At 38.4% G+C, this 19,795-nt stretch overlaps 3 protein-coding genes across 6 annotated transcripts; 2 read left to right on the top strand and 1 right to left on the bottom strand.

Annotated features, from left to right (window-relative positions):
- Positions 1–192: 192 nt before the first annotated feature.
- On the bottom strand, positions 193–4,465 carry LOC126792942 (plant UBX domain-containing protein 7). Its single transcript, XM_050519464.1, has 11 exons — positions 4,257–4,465; positions 4,039–4,149; positions 3,724–3,854; positions 3,539–3,640; positions 2,958–3,168; positions 2,360–2,437; positions 2,205–2,273; positions 1,650–1,793; positions 1,405–1,507; positions 664–929; positions 193–513 (listed from the first exon to the last, which is right to left on the bottom strand). The coding sequence occupies exons 1-11, from the start codon at positions 4,338–4,340 to the stop codon at positions 349–351; spliced, it is 1,464 nt and encodes a 487-aa protein (XP_050375421.1). The 5' UTR covers positions 4,341–4,465; the 3' UTR covers positions 193–348.
- Positions 4,466–8,494: 4,029 nt separating this feature from the next.
- On the top strand, positions 8,495–11,453 carry LOC126790854 (transcription factor bHLH111). 4 transcript variants are annotated; one of them, XM_050517209.1, is made up of 7 exons: positions 8,495–8,994; positions 9,425–10,130; positions 10,232–10,378; positions 10,520–10,591; positions 10,677–10,742; positions 10,931–10,969; positions 11,080–11,453. In XM_050517209.1, exons 1-7 carry the CDS (start codon positions 8,498–8,500, stop codon positions 11,245–11,247), a joined length of 1,695 nt encoding a protein of 564 aa, XP_050373166.1. In that variant the 5' UTR covers positions 8,495–8,497; the 3' UTR covers positions 11,248–11,453. The 4 variants fall into 4 exon arrangements, with proteins under 4 accessions (XP_050373166.1, XP_050373165.1, XP_050373164.1 ...); XM_050517208.1 differs by having other exon boundaries at positions 8,496–8,994; positions 11,077–11,453; XM_050517207.1 differs by having other exon boundaries at positions 8,496–8,994; positions 10,677–10,745.
- Positions 11,454–13,212: 1,759 nt separating this feature from the next.
- On the top strand, positions 13,213–18,425 carry LOC126790083 (protein CHROMATIN REMODELING 19). Its single transcript, XM_050516216.1, has 12 exons — positions 13,213–13,888; positions 14,245–14,362; positions 14,711–14,751; positions 14,852–15,102; positions 15,187–15,367; positions 15,801–15,986; positions 16,164–16,337; positions 16,460–16,618; positions 17,015–17,092; positions 17,190–17,326; positions 17,625–17,843; positions 17,950–18,425. The coding sequence occupies exons 1-12, from the start codon at positions 13,349–13,351 to the stop codon at positions 18,110–18,112; spliced, it is 2,247 nt and encodes a 748-aa protein (XP_050372173.1). The 5' UTR covers positions 13,213–13,348; the 3' UTR covers positions 18,113–18,425.
- Positions 18,426–19,795: the final 1,370 nt, after the last annotated feature.

Here is a 19,795-nt window from a genome sequence, read left to right as displayed (position 1 = left end):
TGAGAGCCGAAGACCATAATTTTTCTCGAAAAAAAAAAACAATCTGAGTCCGGTGAGATCTGAACTCGTTTGTTTGCAGTGATACGAAACGCCTAAAGGTTGGGTTACAAACTTTGTTGTCTACTCCTTTGCTACAACAAACTGTTGTTTTGGCATAATCAAATTTAGAGGATAAAAGCGTGACTAAATAAATAAACGTGAAGAATCATGCACATTTTCCCTAGCATGAGTATATACAAAATAAAGAGTACACTCCAACAAACTCTGTGCTCCAAGTATAAACAAACGGGCAAACCAAAAATCCCCATGCACAATCCTAACAGTCCAAGACCATGAGTTCAACTGAATTCATTCCCAAGTAACTGACACCATGGTGTTGGGGAGACCTGACTCTTCGAATGTAGATTCACAATCATAATCCAGACACTTTGTAGCTCCAGGGACTGCATGAGTCAATCGAATTGGCCTTGTCTCAGCTTCCTCTAACTGTGAATAGCAGAATGACCACAAAAGCTGCAAATCAAACAATTCAAACACTGAGACTTAATAATCCTCCTCGTAATAGCTGACTCAATCTTTGAAAACATAAGATGACCTTTACTTGCTTGTAGCTGTTGTTCTGTTGAAACCCAATACATATTCAAAATTCTTTTTATTTTTTACCTGAATAGGATCGATCCGTAGGAAACTGCGTTGGGCCCTTCGCCCATCTGGAAGACGGATTCCAACTCTGCAAATGCGGCTCTTATCACCCTTGGGTTCTTCAGGCAAAGGTGGATATGTAGGCTTCTTAGGTAAGGATGTTTCTTCTTCCTTGTCAGTAATGATTTTTTCTTCGTCTGTTGAAATGGTTCCACTTGTCTCCTTCATGCTTCCCATTGAAGCTGCTAATGCACGTTGCACTTCCTCATCTTCTTCATTAGTTTGTTCTGCAGCCATTAAAACATCTTTGATACAGAGAAAACAAAAGTGCAAGATAATAGCCAACATAATGCTTGTAGACAAATCACTCGGTGCTACCAAAGCAACTATATATTTCCAAAGCTATAAGCGAGAGTAAGAGTTCAGTAAAATAGAAGAAAGTGTCAAAAACAAAGGATTTATTTAAACTAAATTAAAAGATGAAAAAGAAAAGAAACCTATTGACCAACAGATTTCTGAAAGTAAAATTCTTGAACATATTCATTTCTCCAATATCATAACAATCAAACTGAAACATTCTCCAATATCACAGCAACCTTAACAGAAGATCTAAAGAGCATGATTTTGGGGAAGAATACATGTATAAGCCAGACAAATAGTTTAAGCACAATACTTGGAATTTTGTTTGGAATATATAAATATTCCACAATTCAAATAGAGCACTGAATGATGGAGCAGAAGTATGCAGAGACCCAAATGTACCATTTTTGTTTTGTGGCTGAGGCAGAGAACTTTCCCTTGGCCGCTTGTTAGATAAAGCCAAATGATGATCCCTGGGACCACTATCCATGAAGGGCAATAGATCCTACAGTTGCAAATAAGTTCTCATGATTCAACAGGGGCATATTCTTTGACTAAAGTTTGATCACTGAATGAAATGTCTATGGGGTCCTCAAATAAAAATAAAAAAGGAACTGTGAAATAAAAAAACAAGACATATCATCTACCTCTAGCAAACGGTCCGGATGGACCATTCCATTCCATGCTCGCATTTTCTGCCCAGTGATGGGGTCAATGATAAGAACAACAGGCATAGATTCCAATTTGTAGTACGTGCAAACCTTCCGGCCTTCAGTTGTATCATCATAAGCCTGTATACATGGACCAATATCAAATGAGCAAGATTTAAAACCAGTACATGAAGGATTAATACTTTTATACAGAATCAACAGTAGCTCAGAGGCAAGAAGCAACCATATATATACAACATGGTTAGCGTCTCTACAGTTTCTACTTCTATAAACATTGAAATAAATTCGATGTATATGTCATCCTTTAATTATGTAAGGTTATGGATATAGCACGTTTACTTGCTTTTACACTAAACCCAATGGAGCAGATAAAAAAAATTAAGGAAAAAGTAATATATATATATATATATATAGAGCTATTATCTAATAAATTAAGCATAGTAATAGTATTGTAAAAAATTAAAAATACACTGCACAAATATATCTGCAATCATGAAAGTAGTAATAACTGATGAGAGCATAGATACTGACCTGCCAGAAAATAAAATTAGTGAGAATGGTTTGAGAAACAGCTTCATTAGCCCAGGTGTCTCGATTAAGCTTCACAGAGAAAAAACATATTATAACTCAAGTAGAGAACCAAAATAATTACAAACCTAAAACAAATATTACAAAATAAAAACTACCATATGGGAGCTGAACTCCGAATTGGATTGCAAGTTCACCATGAGCCATTTGTCCTGGACAGAAGCAGCACTCTTCGCCTGCACCAGTTAAAAAAAAAATCTTACTGAATAAGTGTGAAGTCGGCATGGCGATTATACCACCCAAATGCCACTAGAAAAACTAAGATTGCCTTTTATTTTTTAATGTATCACTTGTATTTTGATCTTATCAACTTAGACTTTGGTAGAGGGAAAAAAAGAACCAGAGGGTTAACCCAACTTTGAACTATGAATGTTACTAGAGCCAATTAATAGCTACAGACTTGCAGCCTCTAGAATCACAATCAGATTCAGCGGTATATAATCACATCAACGTGTGTGTGTGTGTGTGTGTGTGTGTGTGTGTGTGTGTGTAGAGAGAGAGAGAGAGATAGATTTGACCCCACTAAGCCCTTATAACACCATAATACTGATGGCACCCAACAAGAAAAAGAGAGGTAGAATTTAACCCCACTAAGCCTGATTCAACAACATATAACACCATAATACTGATGGCACCCATACAACTTCGGGAGTGCACAAACCTGAAAGCAAGGAAGATAACGTTAGAGAACAATACCTTTTCAAAAGTGCCCTGGAACAGTAGCTGAATGGGAGGCCGATACAAGGAAGCGAGATTATCTCTAGAGCTATCTGTTGCAGATGTAGCACCTTCTTCATTTGATTCCCATACCCCAGCATGTTTCAATTCCTCATTAAAATTACGGAATGCAACCACACCCGATTCATTTACTGGAAGTCTTGTCATTGGCGATGTAGATGAAAGCAATCTTAACAGAAAAATACACCAAACATTGCAACTTATAAGAAAATATGATCAAGCAGGCCAAAGACTAACACTATAATGAATGGAAGGATAAGGAGGAAAGGTTTTTAACATAAAATGTAAAACATGAATGCCTATCCCAACAGCATGACAGGTGGAATTACATGAAAATGAGCAGAAGTAGGGTAGGGAGAAATTAAACTCCATTACTATTCTTTTTTATAAGGATTTTTTTTTCCACAGGAACAAATTCCATAACATGTGGCATGCATTAATAAATAAAATTGATGAAAGGATAATGAACAACCATACAGAAAATAGCATTCTCCCACAATAATAAAAGCACAGAGCTCAAGTAAAGTGAGAACACATACCCAGCTCCATACAGAGCAGCATCATCATAAAGAACATCCCTTATAACTGGCATCGGAGCACGCACTTCATCCTCACCGAATTGCGCCGCATTCTCCTTCACACTGTTACAAACCAACTGTCAAAACAAAACCAACTAGAGTTCTAGACAATGCACAACACTAGAGAAAAAACAAAATCAAATTACCCAGAGTTCTGTTCAGCCAAATTACTAGCATTTTCAGCCGGCAGCTCCGGCTGCGGTGGTGGAGCCACCGACCCCGCTTCATTCCCCACATAAAACAGTTGGAGTGCTTCCTCTAGGTTCCAATTCGTAGCCTGATGAACCAAAGAGCCAAAATTTCAATTACACTAATCTAAGCTAAACACTTCGCAATCATATATAAACCCTACAAAACTAAAACAAAATTATCTTTCTTTTTTATCATAAACAACAAACAAAACATAGAAAGATCAATCACTGCAAATGATCCAATGCATTATAATTTCAAGCCTAACTCACATTCAGAAACCGCCGCGCTGTCTCGACAGACTGGTCGGCAGAGATCTCCATAAACATAGCAACCACGCTCTGCTGCTCCTCCTCGGCCGACGCCGCCTCCATCTCTTTGCTCTGCAAACAAATAAATCCCACATCCAAAATACTCAAAAATTTAGACTAAATAACCGGAATTTAACACCGACGTGTAATTAGAGTGGTCAGAGATGACGGAACGTTACCGATTTGGGGACTTTGGCGACGGGTTTTGGCTCTTCTACTTGTTCGTCTGAGATTTTTCTCTTCTTTCTTTTATAGTTTCTCATCGAGCTTCGTATTTTCTTTATATTAAATTTGGAGATTTAGTCACAGGGAGGGTGTAAGTGTAACTACGAGTTTGACCTCCGAGGGAATGAGAGGTGGTGGTGGTATTTTACGTAGATTTGCGGAAGTTGGAGGGCATTTTCAGACGAGCGGAGAGGAGGTTTTCAGGTGGAGGTGCTCTGTGCTTGACAAATACAGGGGTGTAAAAAATCCATCGTCCAGCATTGGGATTCTATATTGTTATGGGTTTTCTTTGCGTGGCAACAACATGGGCTTTAGTATGTGAGTCCAGTTGTGGGTCGAATGGGCCTCAAGTTAGACTTTAGAGCAACAACGACTTTTGGGGATGAGCCCAATAACATTGTATTTTGTGATTTCTTTTTTCCTTTTTTTGGATGCTACGTTTCATGACACACAAAAATGTAAACATCAATGTTCTTTCCTTGCTAACTAGTTAATGATCGATATAAAATAGCAATTGGATTCTTAAAGTTGAAGAAGGTAGGTACTTGAAAACAATTGATCGGATATAAGACACTTAATGATTAATGACTTGTGTATTCTCTTGATTGAGCTTGTTTTAAGATAAAGGGGAGAGCGCACAAACATGTATGTAGCTAGCAAGAGTCACAAGTCGATTCGAATTTTGGCACCCCATTCTCCAAGTTTCAATACTACTTGTGCGCAAATTCTATTATATGTTTTAAGGTATCCAATTATCGAACCCTTTGATCACTATCAGATAGGTCTCAATGTCGTTCACTAGTTGGCCTCCTGTGTATTCCTTAAGCATTGCCCCTGGTGTGCCTGTCATTCTCTAATTCTCTACCACTTGGCCTTTTTAACCACAACCACTTGTTTCGATAGGCATGCGTGTATGTTTTAATTTCCTTTAGGATACCTAGTCGAAATATAATTGATCATACCAATGGCTGAAAACGATACATAGTAAAAGAGAAAGGGAAGCAGCCTAGTTGACTTTTACGAATCGGAATATCGGATTACCGAGTTGGATTCGACTGAAAAAATAAAAAACTTTCACATACGTACACCAATTAAGAAAGAAATTAAGAAACTTAGAAAAACTATGAGCATAATATCAATCAGAATCATTTACAGATTAAAATAGGTCAACCTGCATATCAATTATTTAAACCCTTTACTTAATTGTAGCTAGGGTTTGGTGGCTACATGCAAATAATCGTAGGAGCACCACTAACCCCTGAATAACCAAGCAAAACCACATCTTTTTCATAGTTTAATTTGCTGCTTTATGTACACGAGTAGATTAATTAGCAATCTACTTAATCAGTGTTTACACTTTTATTCATCTCAGGTTTTTTAAGGGTCGCGTGCTTTTGAACGAATTTGGCTTGTCCTATCCAATCTAATTATTTGAAAAGCAAAAGACTCTTGTTGACGCGTGTCGCATAAACCTTTGCCGCCAAATTTACATGGATGAAGCTTTTTCTTCTTTCAATTTTCTGGGAAAATAATTGAAACATGTCCAGGAAAGTTATAAAAACGACAATGGCTGCCACTATATCAATATACATATTTTAATATTAATACTAATGAAGATCTTATCTTATTTGGTTTTAGGTTCTGACTCATCTAAACTCTCAAGGTAATTGTGTGTTCAATTCACCCATTACGTGGGTTATACGTTTGTTCATGGAGGTTTTCCGGGTTGACGTTCTTCTGGCCAGAGTATATATCCGGTTTATCATTTGGTAATTACTTAATAAGCTGTTGCAATCGATTTGAATCATTAATTTGATGAATCACATCTCCTCCAACGCTGGGGGAATCGCATGACTGTAGTTGGATGTTAGGGCAAGTTCGTTCCATCACTGAGTATGTTCTAAACTTTCTTGGCTCCGACCAATTGCAAGTTCTATGATGACTCCTAATTAAGTTTAATTTTCTTGTTGCATGCTTAATTATTAACTAGCCTCAAACACACCCTATGCTGTGAAAAACAAAAAATAAATTGAATGTAAGAGGAGAGAAAAGTGGGAGATGTGGGGGAGAGTTTACATGGGGAGTTATTATCTATTTGGAGTTTTAGATTGAATTTTCATTGTTTTTCTCATTTATATTCTCTTTTGTCGGAATTATCTTTTTTTTATTCACATTTATATTTTACAAATTACAATCATATCCTTCAAATCATAATTAAATATAATTAGGGGTTTAATAAACAACATGACATTTACGAAGTTCAAAAATTTAACTATTCAATTATCCTTCTAACTTTATTAATAGAAGATTAGTATGAGTGGCCATTTGTGTTTGGTTGGTTGGTTTTGCCATCAGGTCTACCTAATTAAAAGCCACAAATAAATTCTTCATTTAACTACAAAGTACAAACACAAAGGTAACCGACTTTTGTATCCCACTAAATCACTTATTTTTAGTCATTAAGTAACTAAAAGTATCATAAGGCTAGCTACATCTATCTTATGCACCTTAATTTCGAAGGACATGAATTATATGAAATATACATAAGATTACTAACTAGTGGGTGGAATTTTTGTTGAGGATGATCAAAATCTTCATTGGCTTCAAACTAGAAAGTCAGTCTGACAGTCTCATATTCCAATTAATTTACTTCGAATAAGAAGATACTATGATGATTATCCTTATAGTTTGGGATTGGCTAGAATCTATCGCTGTATTTGCACCATGCGAAAAGAGTTGATGACAATTGCTACTCGAAATTAAAGTACGAGATTCCTGAGGGATTTTTCATAGTGATTAATTATCGTCTAGCTAATCAAATAAGAATCTAAGTGCATAAATAAACGCCGCCTAACCTATGAAAGATGTGTTAATGGTCCCCTGCCTAATCTAACTTAGTAAATTTCCATTAATGGAAGAAGAAACTAATAATTATAAGAAAAAGGAAGTAAATTCTGCAGTGGAATTTGATGCAGAGTGATGTAGAGAGACACACTATATAAAAAAAAACACCCACCAACTAGACCATATATGTTCACTGACCTGTATGTAAAGGCCAGGCAACAACACCTTTCCTTTTTAAAAAATGGACTACATTCTAAAACGAGTTAATAAATAAACTGAAGGATATGCAAATATATCAATTAATCACATCTAGCAAAAGGGATGTAAAATCTGGTCATTCTATTATCAAGGCTCAAGGGCAATTATTCCATTCTTTGGGGCCATATGGTCACACAATGTCGATTATGACTTGACGCAAATGTATATAATGATGATGTAATTAGTTATAAATATATGATTAATCGGCATACCATCGAAGATCTATATCTCGTAGAAATTACGCATGAATCTTGAATAATATGTTGTTTCGATATATTATATTGACAGTACTAGACCTACGAAGTCTTTGTTAATTGGCTAGGGAAAACGGTAGTAGAGAACTATCGTTTTCATGATATTCTGGGGTTTCTAGCTCGATATCGATCATTGTTCCAGTGTCATATAATGGATTCAGCATAGTTATATATATTCAAATACAAATGTTAGTTTACGCACCTGATTAACATATAAGTGATATAATGCATGTGGCAAGACCGCGTACGTACGTAATTAGCTAGTTTAGTATGGCTTGTGCATATAGCAAGTATGAACTAGTAAGTATTAAGTTATAATACTAGGACGTCCTATCTCTCTCTCTCTCTCTCTCTCTCTCTCTCTCTCTCTCTCTCTCTCTCTCTCGCTTCGGTCTTCAATTATTTTTATTGAAAATCATAGTTGATCACTCGATTTAGAACTTGAATATGGACTTAATTTAAATTTATTTATTCAAATTAAGTTCAAACTCACGAGACCCAAATCAATTAAGATGATATGCACTGTCAACATGCAGCTTAATTAGCTTATCCGTTCATTTGAACTTCTTATTATGATATTATCTTATAATTCTTAATTAATGAGCGAACCCTAATTAGCCAGTAGCCGAGAAAGGAGAAAGAAAGGCGATCACTAAGCAAACCACTAAACCAAACTGTTGGGTGAGTTGGGTTGGGTGGAGTGGCCCAGGTGGTAGCTCCGTTTACATATTAATAATTGCCTACGAAAGTAGTGGGAAACTCAGGCGAGCATATTCATTTCAGAAAGACCTACAAACCTCCGTACGTCACCACACTCAACGGTATATATCAGCCCTTTCATGAATTCCAAAACCTCCATCTCAGAACATCAAAACCAACAAAGACTAAAATCCAGAGCACCAAGCATACAGCCATTTTTTAGTCAAAGAAAAAGGTTGAGACAGCAAGCTAACAGACCAATGGCAGCTGACCAATGCCCACTCGATAGTACTGTTAACTGTGTTGCCATCTCTTCATCTACACAACCAAATTGGTGGGATAATGATCACCTCCATGCAGCAGCTGCAGCTGCCGGTGCCGGCTCTCATCTATCGGCTTCTTCGTGGCCGTGGCAGCGCCAGCAGCAGCAGCAACAGCCAAACCCAAACTCCAACTCTTCTTGCGATGAGGATGTTTCAATATCCAGTACTTCATTTACTAATGCCTCCAACCAATCAAGCCTCAGCGTTGATTCCTCCCGCAGACTTGTTGATCAGCGTTCTGCTTCGTCCAACGACGACTTGAATAATATTGGAGAACAGGTTTCTGATAATCAGATATGGAGCCAAGTTCTCTTGTAAGTTAATTTGTATATAGAGTTTTTCTTTGTTTCCCTTATATATTAATTCATTTACAACAAAACTAATAATTCTTGGGAGCATTATTAATTCTATGTCCTCGAAGTTAGTTTAATTGAGCTAGTTAAGTGGAACACAGGGGATCTTTTAATTATGTTAACTGGAAATATTTGAAATAGATCAGAAATCATAGGGTCCCTTTAGTGTACGGAAGATGGTTTGTACGTTGTGGATGGTTCATAGATTAAGTTTCTTTATCCATTTTCAGCTGCATCTTTGTTACTTAAAAAAATTAAAATAGGTTATCGTCTTGATGAATTAGGAATGCTGGGAATCAGATTTCCAAGCTAGAGTAAGAGTAATACTTTATACTAATATCAACTACTGATTAACTGTGAAATCTTAATTTGGTTGAACTCGTGGGTGTAGAGGAGTTGGAAACAATGACATGAACAGCAGTATGGGTCATGACGTTGGAGAGAACTTCCTTGACGCACTATCATCCAAGAACTTGTCAGAATCTGCTATGTACGAACCTGCTTGTGATTACCTGAAGAAACTGGACAACGCTAGTAGCAATTGGGAGTTCACAAACTCACCATCAACTGCAGCTACTATACATGCATCTAATCTCACCAATTTCGAGAGGCAAATCAATATTAATGGATCATTTAACAACGAGAACTTGTCTAATCTGGTCGGCACCTGGTCTATTGCGCCACCGGAACCGCAAGTAGTCAATAGCCCTTTCTTCAACTTTCCTCAGGTGCCCTGTTATGGAGCTCAGAATAATCTGATGAAAGTTGAAAGTGCTGCACAGTTGGCTGGATCAACCTTACTTGGAAGGCAATTTAGTTCTGATAACGAGAGCAGTATTGACTATCAGATCGGACTCAACAGCGCAATGACTGCTGATAACAGCTACTATGTATCCGGAAATGGTTTGGTGATGCCTGATTCCTACTCTTCATCCAACAGTGCTAGAAGTTTCAAAGATGTTATATCATTTAATAGTCGATTAGGCAAGCCGTTGACGGATCATGTTCACCATGCTCAAAAGCCGAGTAACTTCAAATCTTTGATAAGCTCATCTGATAGTAATTCTAAGAAGCAAGGCCTCCAAATTTCTTCACCGGTATGATTATGCTCTCGATGAGTTTTAATTTCTGGATTTAGTACACCTTCACCAAATTTTGCTGATCTCTTAATATCTCTAATATTAATTATACCATACAGATGAAAATGAGTGGAAGAGGACAAGGAACTGCAAATGAATCTGCAGGGAAGAAGAAAAGAACGGAGGAGGGCAGTACATCATCAGAAACCGTTTTGAAAAAGCCTAAGCAAGAAACTTCAGTAGTTAATTCATCATCATCTGTAAAGGTACTTTATATAAATTTTACTAATCCATTGATTTTCCATAGATAAAAGAGAAATCACGCAGGATCATGATTGTTGATTAAGTAGGATATGCATCAACTTTTTTGTTTGATTAATTGTTATTTAATTTACAAAATTTAACAGATGCAAGCACCAAAAGTCAAGCTTGCGGACAAGATCACTGCCCTTCAACAAATCGTGTCTCCATTCGGAAAGGTTTGTTAGCAAAAAGCAGCGCTAGCTAACACACACTTTTAAGTTCTATAATTCACTATTTTTATTCTGTGTTTATTATTTTCAGACTGATACAGCATCAGTACTATATGAAGCGATTCAGTACATCAAGTTCCTCCAAGACCAAGTACAGGTGGTATGTTATATATTATAACCTCTTCTGAATCCATTTCTGTGAAATTAACTAATACCTAGTTAGTTAGTCGAGTGATGTAATTCTTCATAACGGATGAGATTCACAGTTCAGTTTCACTAGTTCGAAAACATAAGCTATTTTCACGTATAATTTTTAACAGCAACTGTTTGCTCTAACTTCTGCAGCTATCGAGTAGCCCTTATTTGAAGACGAATCCGCATAAGGTACATGCATTCGATGTTATTATATCAAAGGATATATGCACCTAATGCATGTGTTTTATAACTTGAATATGCTGATTAATAATGTTGGTGCTTATTAATATTTTCAGCAGGATCCGTGGGGGAAATTTGATCAAATTAAGGGAGATCATCACGCAAAGCTGGATCTGAAGAGCAGAGGCCTATGCTTGGTGCCTACGTCATGTACGCCTCAGGTCTATCGTGATAATACTGGATCAGACTACTGGACACCAACATACAGAGGCTGTTTATATAGATAAACATTCAAGCTACCTAGGTATATCATAGGAAATAGTACTCACTTAGCCACTTATAATGAAAACTTTAGATCGAAGAAGTGTATGTTCTATCGATTAATTTTTATCGATCTCGCTCTTCTCAAGAAAAATGGGAAGCAACTATGTATGGATCTTTGTAATCCCGTTAAAGCTTTTGCTATACTACGCCTTGAGCTCATCTCTTATCATTATTGTTCGTATATTTTGATGATCACCGGAATACTACACCAGATGTTAATGGCGGACAAGCAATCAAGCATGCATGCATGAACAATTGACTAGGGCTGGTGCATGCATGATCAACAAAATACATAGCTAGCGGGATTAATTAATGCATCAATATTTTTGGTTAATTGGCCCTGCTATTGCAATATATTGCTCGAAAGGCGCTGTGGTCATCGCAATTGTTCGAATTCTTTGTGCTTTTCATTGGGGTTACATTCAAAATTTCAAATGATCAAACTTCAATTGACTTTTCGATGGTCATATACGTACTGTAACTCAATGTAACTTCGTATATCACTAGCTTAATCTCTCATGTGATTTAAGCTAGCTAGCTAGCTAACTCCTAATTTTTAAATGCATCTCTAACATATTCAATAACATTGATCTTGTTTCAAGTTATCAGAAAATGTTCTTCATGTCATGTACGTTGTCAACCCCTAGCTATCCAACAAGCTAGCCTTTCCACGCGCGTGTGAGTTGAATGCAAATGATGACAAATGTATGAATCAGGCCCTTGTCAAAATGATCAGTAAAATGATCACCCAATCGTTGAATAAGAAATGGTGGAGGGCGTTGTCCGCACTGCATGCTTGTAGGTTGGCGCCACTCGATCACTTTTCCTCGTTGCAACAGAGCTCGATCGCATTGATGAGTACAATATATACTGATAATGTTTCTAGAAGCAAAGTGGACAAAGGCAAAAGTGAAGTGTAAGAAAGCAACAGTCGAATGATCTGAAGAGTTGATCGATCGATCGAGCATAAAGCGCAAAACTCAGATTAGTGCTGCATACAGATGGTGCGCTTAAACAGTTTCAGTCAAAGCATAAAGACTTAAAAGAGCACTCTCTTCATTAGCTTCCCACGGCTAATGAGATAACCCAAAGCGAGTCAAAAACGCCATGATGTTGTGTCTGTTTTTAACTTCACCGGACCATTTTACGTCATTATTGACGCTGCGCATATCTGAATAGAGATCGAGCTGTCACATTGACAAGAATTCAAATGAATCGATCCCGAAAGGATGTACCAAATAAACGAACACTATCTCAATTAGATATCCCACAATATTTTCATACCGTTCCACGGCCTAAACAAATGGTTAGATCCCTTCATACGTGAGGATACACACCCATCTACACTGCTTACTCAGTGTGACATCACAAACAGTTCATGTGTACGTGTTACAAGATGTACACATTAAAGTTCTCATTGACCAAGTACGCTTGGAAAATTCTATGGTGCAGCGCTGCACGCATGCAGCGCCCCTAATTCACCGTCCATACACCCCACATACCCCCTGTGCATTTCAAGACACTCTCTATCTACCGTCCGATTCGGTATGTATAGTATGCAGCGCTGCACCATAGACAAATCTCGTACGCTTGGATATAAGAGATAAAAACAGTTACTTATGAACAACAACCAAATCTCAAGTAACCCTAGCATATACAACGAAAGAATCTTCTTCTTCCTATATTACTGAACTGAAAATTTAAAGATCGAGGTGTTGTAAATTAACCGACTAACAGACTAAGATTAATAAAAGTCGCAACTCTTGGTGATCAGGGAGCTAACGGGCCATGCAAAGTTTAAGGCCCAATAAACAAGCCTAGAACAGACTGCTGATCCAAAACAATTCTAAAAGCCCAAAATCCAAAAGAAGATTACAATTTCATAATTATTGTTTTTTAATAATAAGAAAGAGGGCAGAATCCCCCGAAGAAATGGCGGTCTTTGGGTTCCTTTCCTTTCTTCCTCACTAGAACCTCTCAAAGATCCTCTTCTTCTTCCTTCCTTTAGCTCTCCACTCAAATTCTATCTCACTCTCTTCGGCCCCCACCCCCAATCGTGACGTCATGAAGCGCAGTCTCGACCACTACGAAATCTCCGACGACGAGTGGGAGGACCACTCCTCCTCCTTCAAGCCCTCCCGCGTCCTCAACAAGCCCCGGGCCCCACCCCCGCCGGCGATCGAGTCCTTCGCCTACCGCGCCCCGCAGAAGCGCCGCGTCTCCGACGACAACGACGCCTCCGATTTCATCGACATTAAGGAAGATTCCGACGACGATTGCGTCGAAATCAGGAACGATTTGGAGGACGACGACGACGAAAAGGAGGTCGAGGAGGTGGTGCGTCGCCCGGTGACGCGCGGCCGGAGGTTCGTGGTTGAGGATGAGGATAGCGACGGAGATCGGGCGGAGCTGGAGTCGTCGAGCGAGGAGGAGGAGGAGGAGGAGGCGGAGTTGGCCGGAGACGGTGACGTCGTCGGGAAAGCCTTGCAGAAGTGCGCCAAAATCTCGGCGGATTTGAAACGGGAGCTACATGGCTCGTCGGCGTCGACGGCGAGTGATCGGTATGCTGAAGTCGACGCTTCGTCTGTGGGGATTGTCAATCAGGTGAAATGCTTAGGGTTTTAGTGAGCTTCTTGTGCAATGTGTATTAGAATTGTATTCATACGTAGGGTTTTGGTCTTAGTCATGCTTAATTTGTGAAATGTTTGGTTCAGTAATTTTGTTTTTACTTTACTTTAGGTGAATTAGGAAATGTTAGAAACTTTTACAGAGAGAATTTACTGCTCATTAAGTATCTAGAGTAAGTTAATTGAAGCTTTGATGTTAGGGTGTATGGTGATGTTAGGAGTTTATTCGATGAAGGTTTTCTCGTAATGTTTCGTGAGCTCGTCGATATGCATAGACTAATGCAATCTCTTTGTTCTAAATGAGGCTGACAATTGATGTGAATTTTATTGTAGGGTGACATTAACGAGGCATGCAGGTCAGACCAGTCCGATTTTCTGCCTGTTCTAAAGCCTTACCAGCTGGTTGGTGTTAACTTTCTTCTTCTGTTGTATCGGAAGGGTATTGGAGGAGGTACATTACTATTCCCTTGTTTGTCTGCACCATAATACTTCTCCAACTACCTTTGACAGAGCATGAATGAATCTGAGTAGAAGTTTGACATTTTGATTAGTACACAGTATTAAAGCATGTCCAGTAACTCACCGGGAAGTACATATTACTACTTTATTTGTCGACTTCCTGATCAATGGTTAATAATTTGTGGAGAAAATAGGAGATTTTGCAAGGTGATTAGTTATGAATGTTCATATATGTTTGTGTTCCACTGAAATTCTACATAGACATAACTAGCAGTTATTTAAAGCTAGATTTCTCAATTCGCAATGTATTAGAATGTAATTTCCTTTATATTTTCTGCAGCCATTTTGGCCGATGAGATGGGTCTAGGGAAGACCATTCAGGTATGTAGGAATACAGTCTCATTTATTGTGTTTCAATAAGACTTTTTAACTTCAAGCATATATTGATTTTAAGGTTGTAATATTTGCTCTTCTATCACAGGCTGTAACATATCTGATGCTTTTGAAGCATCTACACAACGACCCTGGTCCCCATTTAATTGTATGTCCTGCTTCCGTATTGGAGAACTGGGAAAGAGAACTTAAGAAGTGGTGCCCATCGTTTTCTGTTCTCCAGTACCATGGGGCTGCACGATCTGCATATTCAAGAGAGTTGACCTCATTGGCCAAAGCCGGAATGCCACCTCCTTTCAATGTTATCCTTGTGTGCTATTCGCTATTCGAAAGACACAGGTTTGCTCCTGTGCTATAGATGGAATCCGACCAGTGTTTCTATTTTATTGATAATTTACCCTATTTTACTTTATGTATCTACAGTGCGCAGCAGAAAGATGATCGTAAGATTCTGAAACGTTGGCAGTGGAGTTGTGTTCTTATGGATGAGGCTCATGCTCTGAAGGATAAAAACAGCTATAGGTGGAAGAACCTAATGTCTGTTGCACGAAATGCAAATCAGCGTCTAATGCTGACAGGAACACCTCTACAAAATGATTTACATGTATTACTATTCTTTCACTTAAATTATGAAGTATTACTTGATTACTTAAGTAGTTAAGTCCACAGAGTTTTCAATTTCCATGAATGATATCTTTACGGGGTTTAAAGTTTTACTCTTACGTTGACATATTATACCACTCCCGCATACATTCATGAACAAAAACTGTATATTTGCATCACTTTGTAGGCTTTCTTTATAGCTTTGTTAACACCTCTATCCCTTGGATTGAATACCTTGTAAAAAATTATACTATCACTACTCCTCTTTCTTTCTGCATTTATGATTTATCATTTCTTTGAATTAAGGTAGTTCCAGTCAAATTAGTTTTAAAGTTCAATCACATTGTAACATCGAGTATTGATTTGCATATTGGAATGTTTGTATCTTGCTATCTAAACTTCTTTGGTAATGGATTGATGGGTTTCTGTTGCAGGAGCTATGGTCAATGTTGGAGTTTATTATGCCAGATCTTTTTACTACTGAGGATGTTGACTTAAAAAAGCTATTAAGTACGGCAGACACAGATCTGATCAGTCGGATGAAATCCATTTTGGGACCTTTTATTCTGAGACGCTTGAAATCTGATGTAATGCAACAACTTGTTCCTAAAATACAACGGGTATGCTATGACTTACAAGTTTATGCATGGTCATATTTCTTACTTGGTTTTTCATACGTATAAAAATGGAAGACTTTGCTGACTTTTCATATTTTAGAGGGATATGTTTTTTTAAACTTTTCAATACTATTTTGATTTCTTTATCGTATTTGAAAGAAGTTGAGACATGCAATGCAGGTGGAGTATGTTGTCATGGAGAAGGAACAGAATGATGCCTATAAAGAAGCCATTGAGGAGTATCGTGCAGCTTCACGAGCTCGTCTTGCGAAAACTTCACAGGCTAATTCAAACAGTATCGTAGGAGTTATTCCTCGGCGGCAAATCTCCAACTATTTCGTTCAGTTTCGTAAGGTGTTGTTGTCTTATAATATCCTTCTTTAAAAAAAAACGACTTTCTCCTTTTGTATGTGATCGCTATATGGTTATGTATGCCTTGCGCTTATTGCTGTATTCTTTTCTATCCTACTCTTTAGATTGCAAACCATCCTTTACTAGTGAGGCGTATTTACAGTGATGAGGATGTCGTTCGTTTTGCCCGGAAGTTACATCCAATGGGTGCATTTGGCTTCGAATGTACTTTAGACAGAGTAATCGAGGAAATGAAAAGTTTTAATGACTTTTCCATCCACCGGGTATCTTCTTAACTCCTTGAAAGCTTGCTTTAGCCTTTTGGTTCTTCATGTTAAATGAGGCCTGCAATGTTTCAGTATTAGTTATTTTACAATTGCATGTGTGTATATGTCCTTCAAGGTATATTCTCTGTATATATAGATTATTGTAAAACTTGTAGAAGTTAAGTCATGATTAAGTGCAACAATCGTGTGCAATAATAGGTTATAAATTTAATACATGAGTAAGGAGTACATGTAGAAAAGACCTTCTACTAAAGATTTGTACTGGAATTGGACTAATGAGTACTTTGCCTTTGGCTTCAAATTGAACTAAATTATGAGTGAAATATGATATTGTCCTCAATATAAATGGATGATTTGTTTAGTACATTGCTTATGCTATTCATCTGTCTGCAGCTTTTACTATCTTATGATGTCACTGACAAAAGGGGATGTCTTCCAGATGAAGATGTTATGCTTTCTGCAAAGTCTCAGGTATAGTCTTACTAGTTACTACAAGTTTTAAATATGTGTTTGATCTTTGGAGGTCCTACCGACATTTGATACCTGCTGCTATGTTAATTGATATTAGGCATTAGCTGAACTTCTTCCTACACTGAAGCAAGCTGGGCATCGAGTTCTGATATTTAGCCAGTGGACATCAATGCTTGACATCTTGGAGTGGGCTTTGGATGTGATAGGGGTTACATACAGACGGCTTGATGGAAGGTATTGGTGTACATATGCCACTTTATTGATTGAATAGATGAGTCATTATGAGATATGGTACCAACTTTCATATGTTCAGATTTTGTTAGTTTTTACATTTACAATTTTGAGGATAAGAAAAGCTGGGAGGCAAGATGTTTTCAGAAGTTTGTGAAATATGGAAGATAGCCAAGGCTGTGGGCATGGTTTTAGTAAATAGTTCTTCTTCAACTCGAGCAATATACATATGAACTCTCAGTTAATCTTTACATAGATATTTTAAATTTTTTTAATGTTAACATAATTCTTCCAATCACAGTACTCAGGTAACAGAAAGACAGACGATAGTTGATACATTCAACAATGACACTTCTATATTTGCATGCTTGCTCTCCACAAGAGCTGGAGGCCAGGGTTTGAACTTGACTGGAGCTGATACTGTAGTCATACACGATATGGATTTCAACCCACAAATTGATCGACAGGCAGAAGATCGCTGTCATCGCATTGGCCAAACAAAGCCTGTTACCATATACAGGTCTGCTCTTCTACTTCTATGCTTTTATGGTGCAGTATCTGGATAATTGTGTTGAGCATGCAAATTGCAGATGGTATAATCCTCTAACCGCTCAAGTCCTGTACAGGCTAGTAACCAAGGGTACAGTTGATGAAAATGTTTACGAGATTGCAAAGAGGAAGTTGGTGCTTGATGCCGCTGTCCTCGAATCTGGCTTGGAGATGGAAAATGAAGGCGCAGCATCCGAGAAGACTATGGGAGAGATATTATCGAAACTTCTGCTGGGTTAGGGCTTAGGACTTGGAACGTCCAATCTCTGAAAGAGACTGCAAGGGATAATCATTTCTCTCTCTTTTCCTATGTGAGCTGCATTGCTCCTGTGACCTGCAAGGTCCCTTGTTGTATCATTAGAATTATTTGAACAGAACAGTAAGTAGCTATAGGTGGGGTATACTGCAGGGGTGTAAATGGCCCGATTGTTCTCCTAGCGGTGCTAGCACTTTTTTTTTTTTGATGTAAGCAGTGCTAGCACTTTAAAAGTACCATTTGACACAACTTAGCAGCCTAGCTCCTAAAATGTGTTACCTCCGAAGCCCAGATGTATTAGCCCAAAGGCCCAAACTTTGGATCTATATCCCAAACACTAATGGGCGGGTGCCACAGTTGGTCAAATTTCTCCATCCAAGGGTTTTGCCGAGCCTAGTCGTATCGTACCTAATCATATCGTATCGAAGCTAAGTAATTCTATGACGCAAAAGTCACTACACAGCGACTAGTCAAGGAAATGAGAAACTCCCACTTAGAAAAGGGTGTACTGTTGTCACTAATATAGAAAAACGAGAACAAGAGTCGTAGAGGAGATGTCGGATTGAACGCACGAAAGTGTGCTTGTTACGGGTGAGAGTGGACAACGAAAGGAAAGCAAGAGGAAATAGCTAGGCAGCAAAAGTTGTTGGTTGACATGTCACTTTTGAAGGAAAATTCCCCCCTCTACAATATACTTGTAGCATCACCCCCACTCTCTCCCGTTGCATCAAGCCATGAGAGTTGCAGGTGAATCTTTCCCTTCGTTCCATTCCCATCCAATGAAGGTTGCTAAAGGCCAGTGGGGTAAGCTGGTCTGTTTTGTAGCCCGTGAGTTTTTCTTTTCTCCCTTGAGGAAACTTACCCCAGCAATACGTACATTCCTCGACTTGGAAACCCTAGTGGCTAATTGCCCCTACTAATCTAGCAAACAAAACCCTAATCCATCTTCATCCTTCTCTCTCTCTCTCTCTTCTTCCTAACAATGGGGGTCCTTTTCAGGGTCCCCTCATTTGGTGTAGTAGCAGCAGTCACAGCACCATGTCTTCTACTTTATGCTCCATCCAAAAGAAAGCCACAAGGAAATAAGACCCCACCAATGACCCATCACCACGTGTCCTTCCCATGTCTCCATCACTCACATGCATCAACCAGGCAAATCACATGTTTCCTTTGTTGCCTATCTCGATCGTCCCATTTCCTCGCTATTTTTCTCAGTTTCCCCATTCCATGCCATGCACTGATTATATCAATCTATCTACAGCATTTCCCTCCATCTTTTCATCTCTCCTCCATCTCTACCTAGATAAATTCACCTTGTATAGTTGTACATGTGATCTAGATCGAGGATGATCGATTCTGCATATATTGGACTTTGACATTTACTGCGATTAAGTATCAACCCTCATCAGGACAACCATTTGGTTTCACCCTAGGACCCGAGTTTACAAATCTATAACTAATCCAGTTTTGAGATCGTATGCTTAATAATTGATCGAAGAAGAGGAATATCAAAATGAGGGAGGAGTGGGATGGGGAGGTTGAGGTTAGGGCATGCAGGGTATGTCGTATGCGGTGTCCATATTGATATTGTTACTGTGGTGCCGGCAATGATTCCTGACAGTACGGGTTGCGACCCACACAGCCCTCTCCTTCCTATTTTCCCATTT

This window comes from Argentina anserina, chromosome 4 (assembly GCF_933775445.1).
Source record: "Argentina anserina chromosome 4, drPotAnse1.1, whole genome shotgun sequence".
Classification (NCBI taxonomy): domain Eukaryota; kingdom Viridiplantae; phylum Streptophyta; class Magnoliopsida; order Rosales; family Rosaceae; genus Argentina; species Argentina anserina.
The sequence above is the reverse complement of the archived record's forward strand: the minus strand, read 5'-3'. Positions and strand labels throughout refer to the sequence as shown.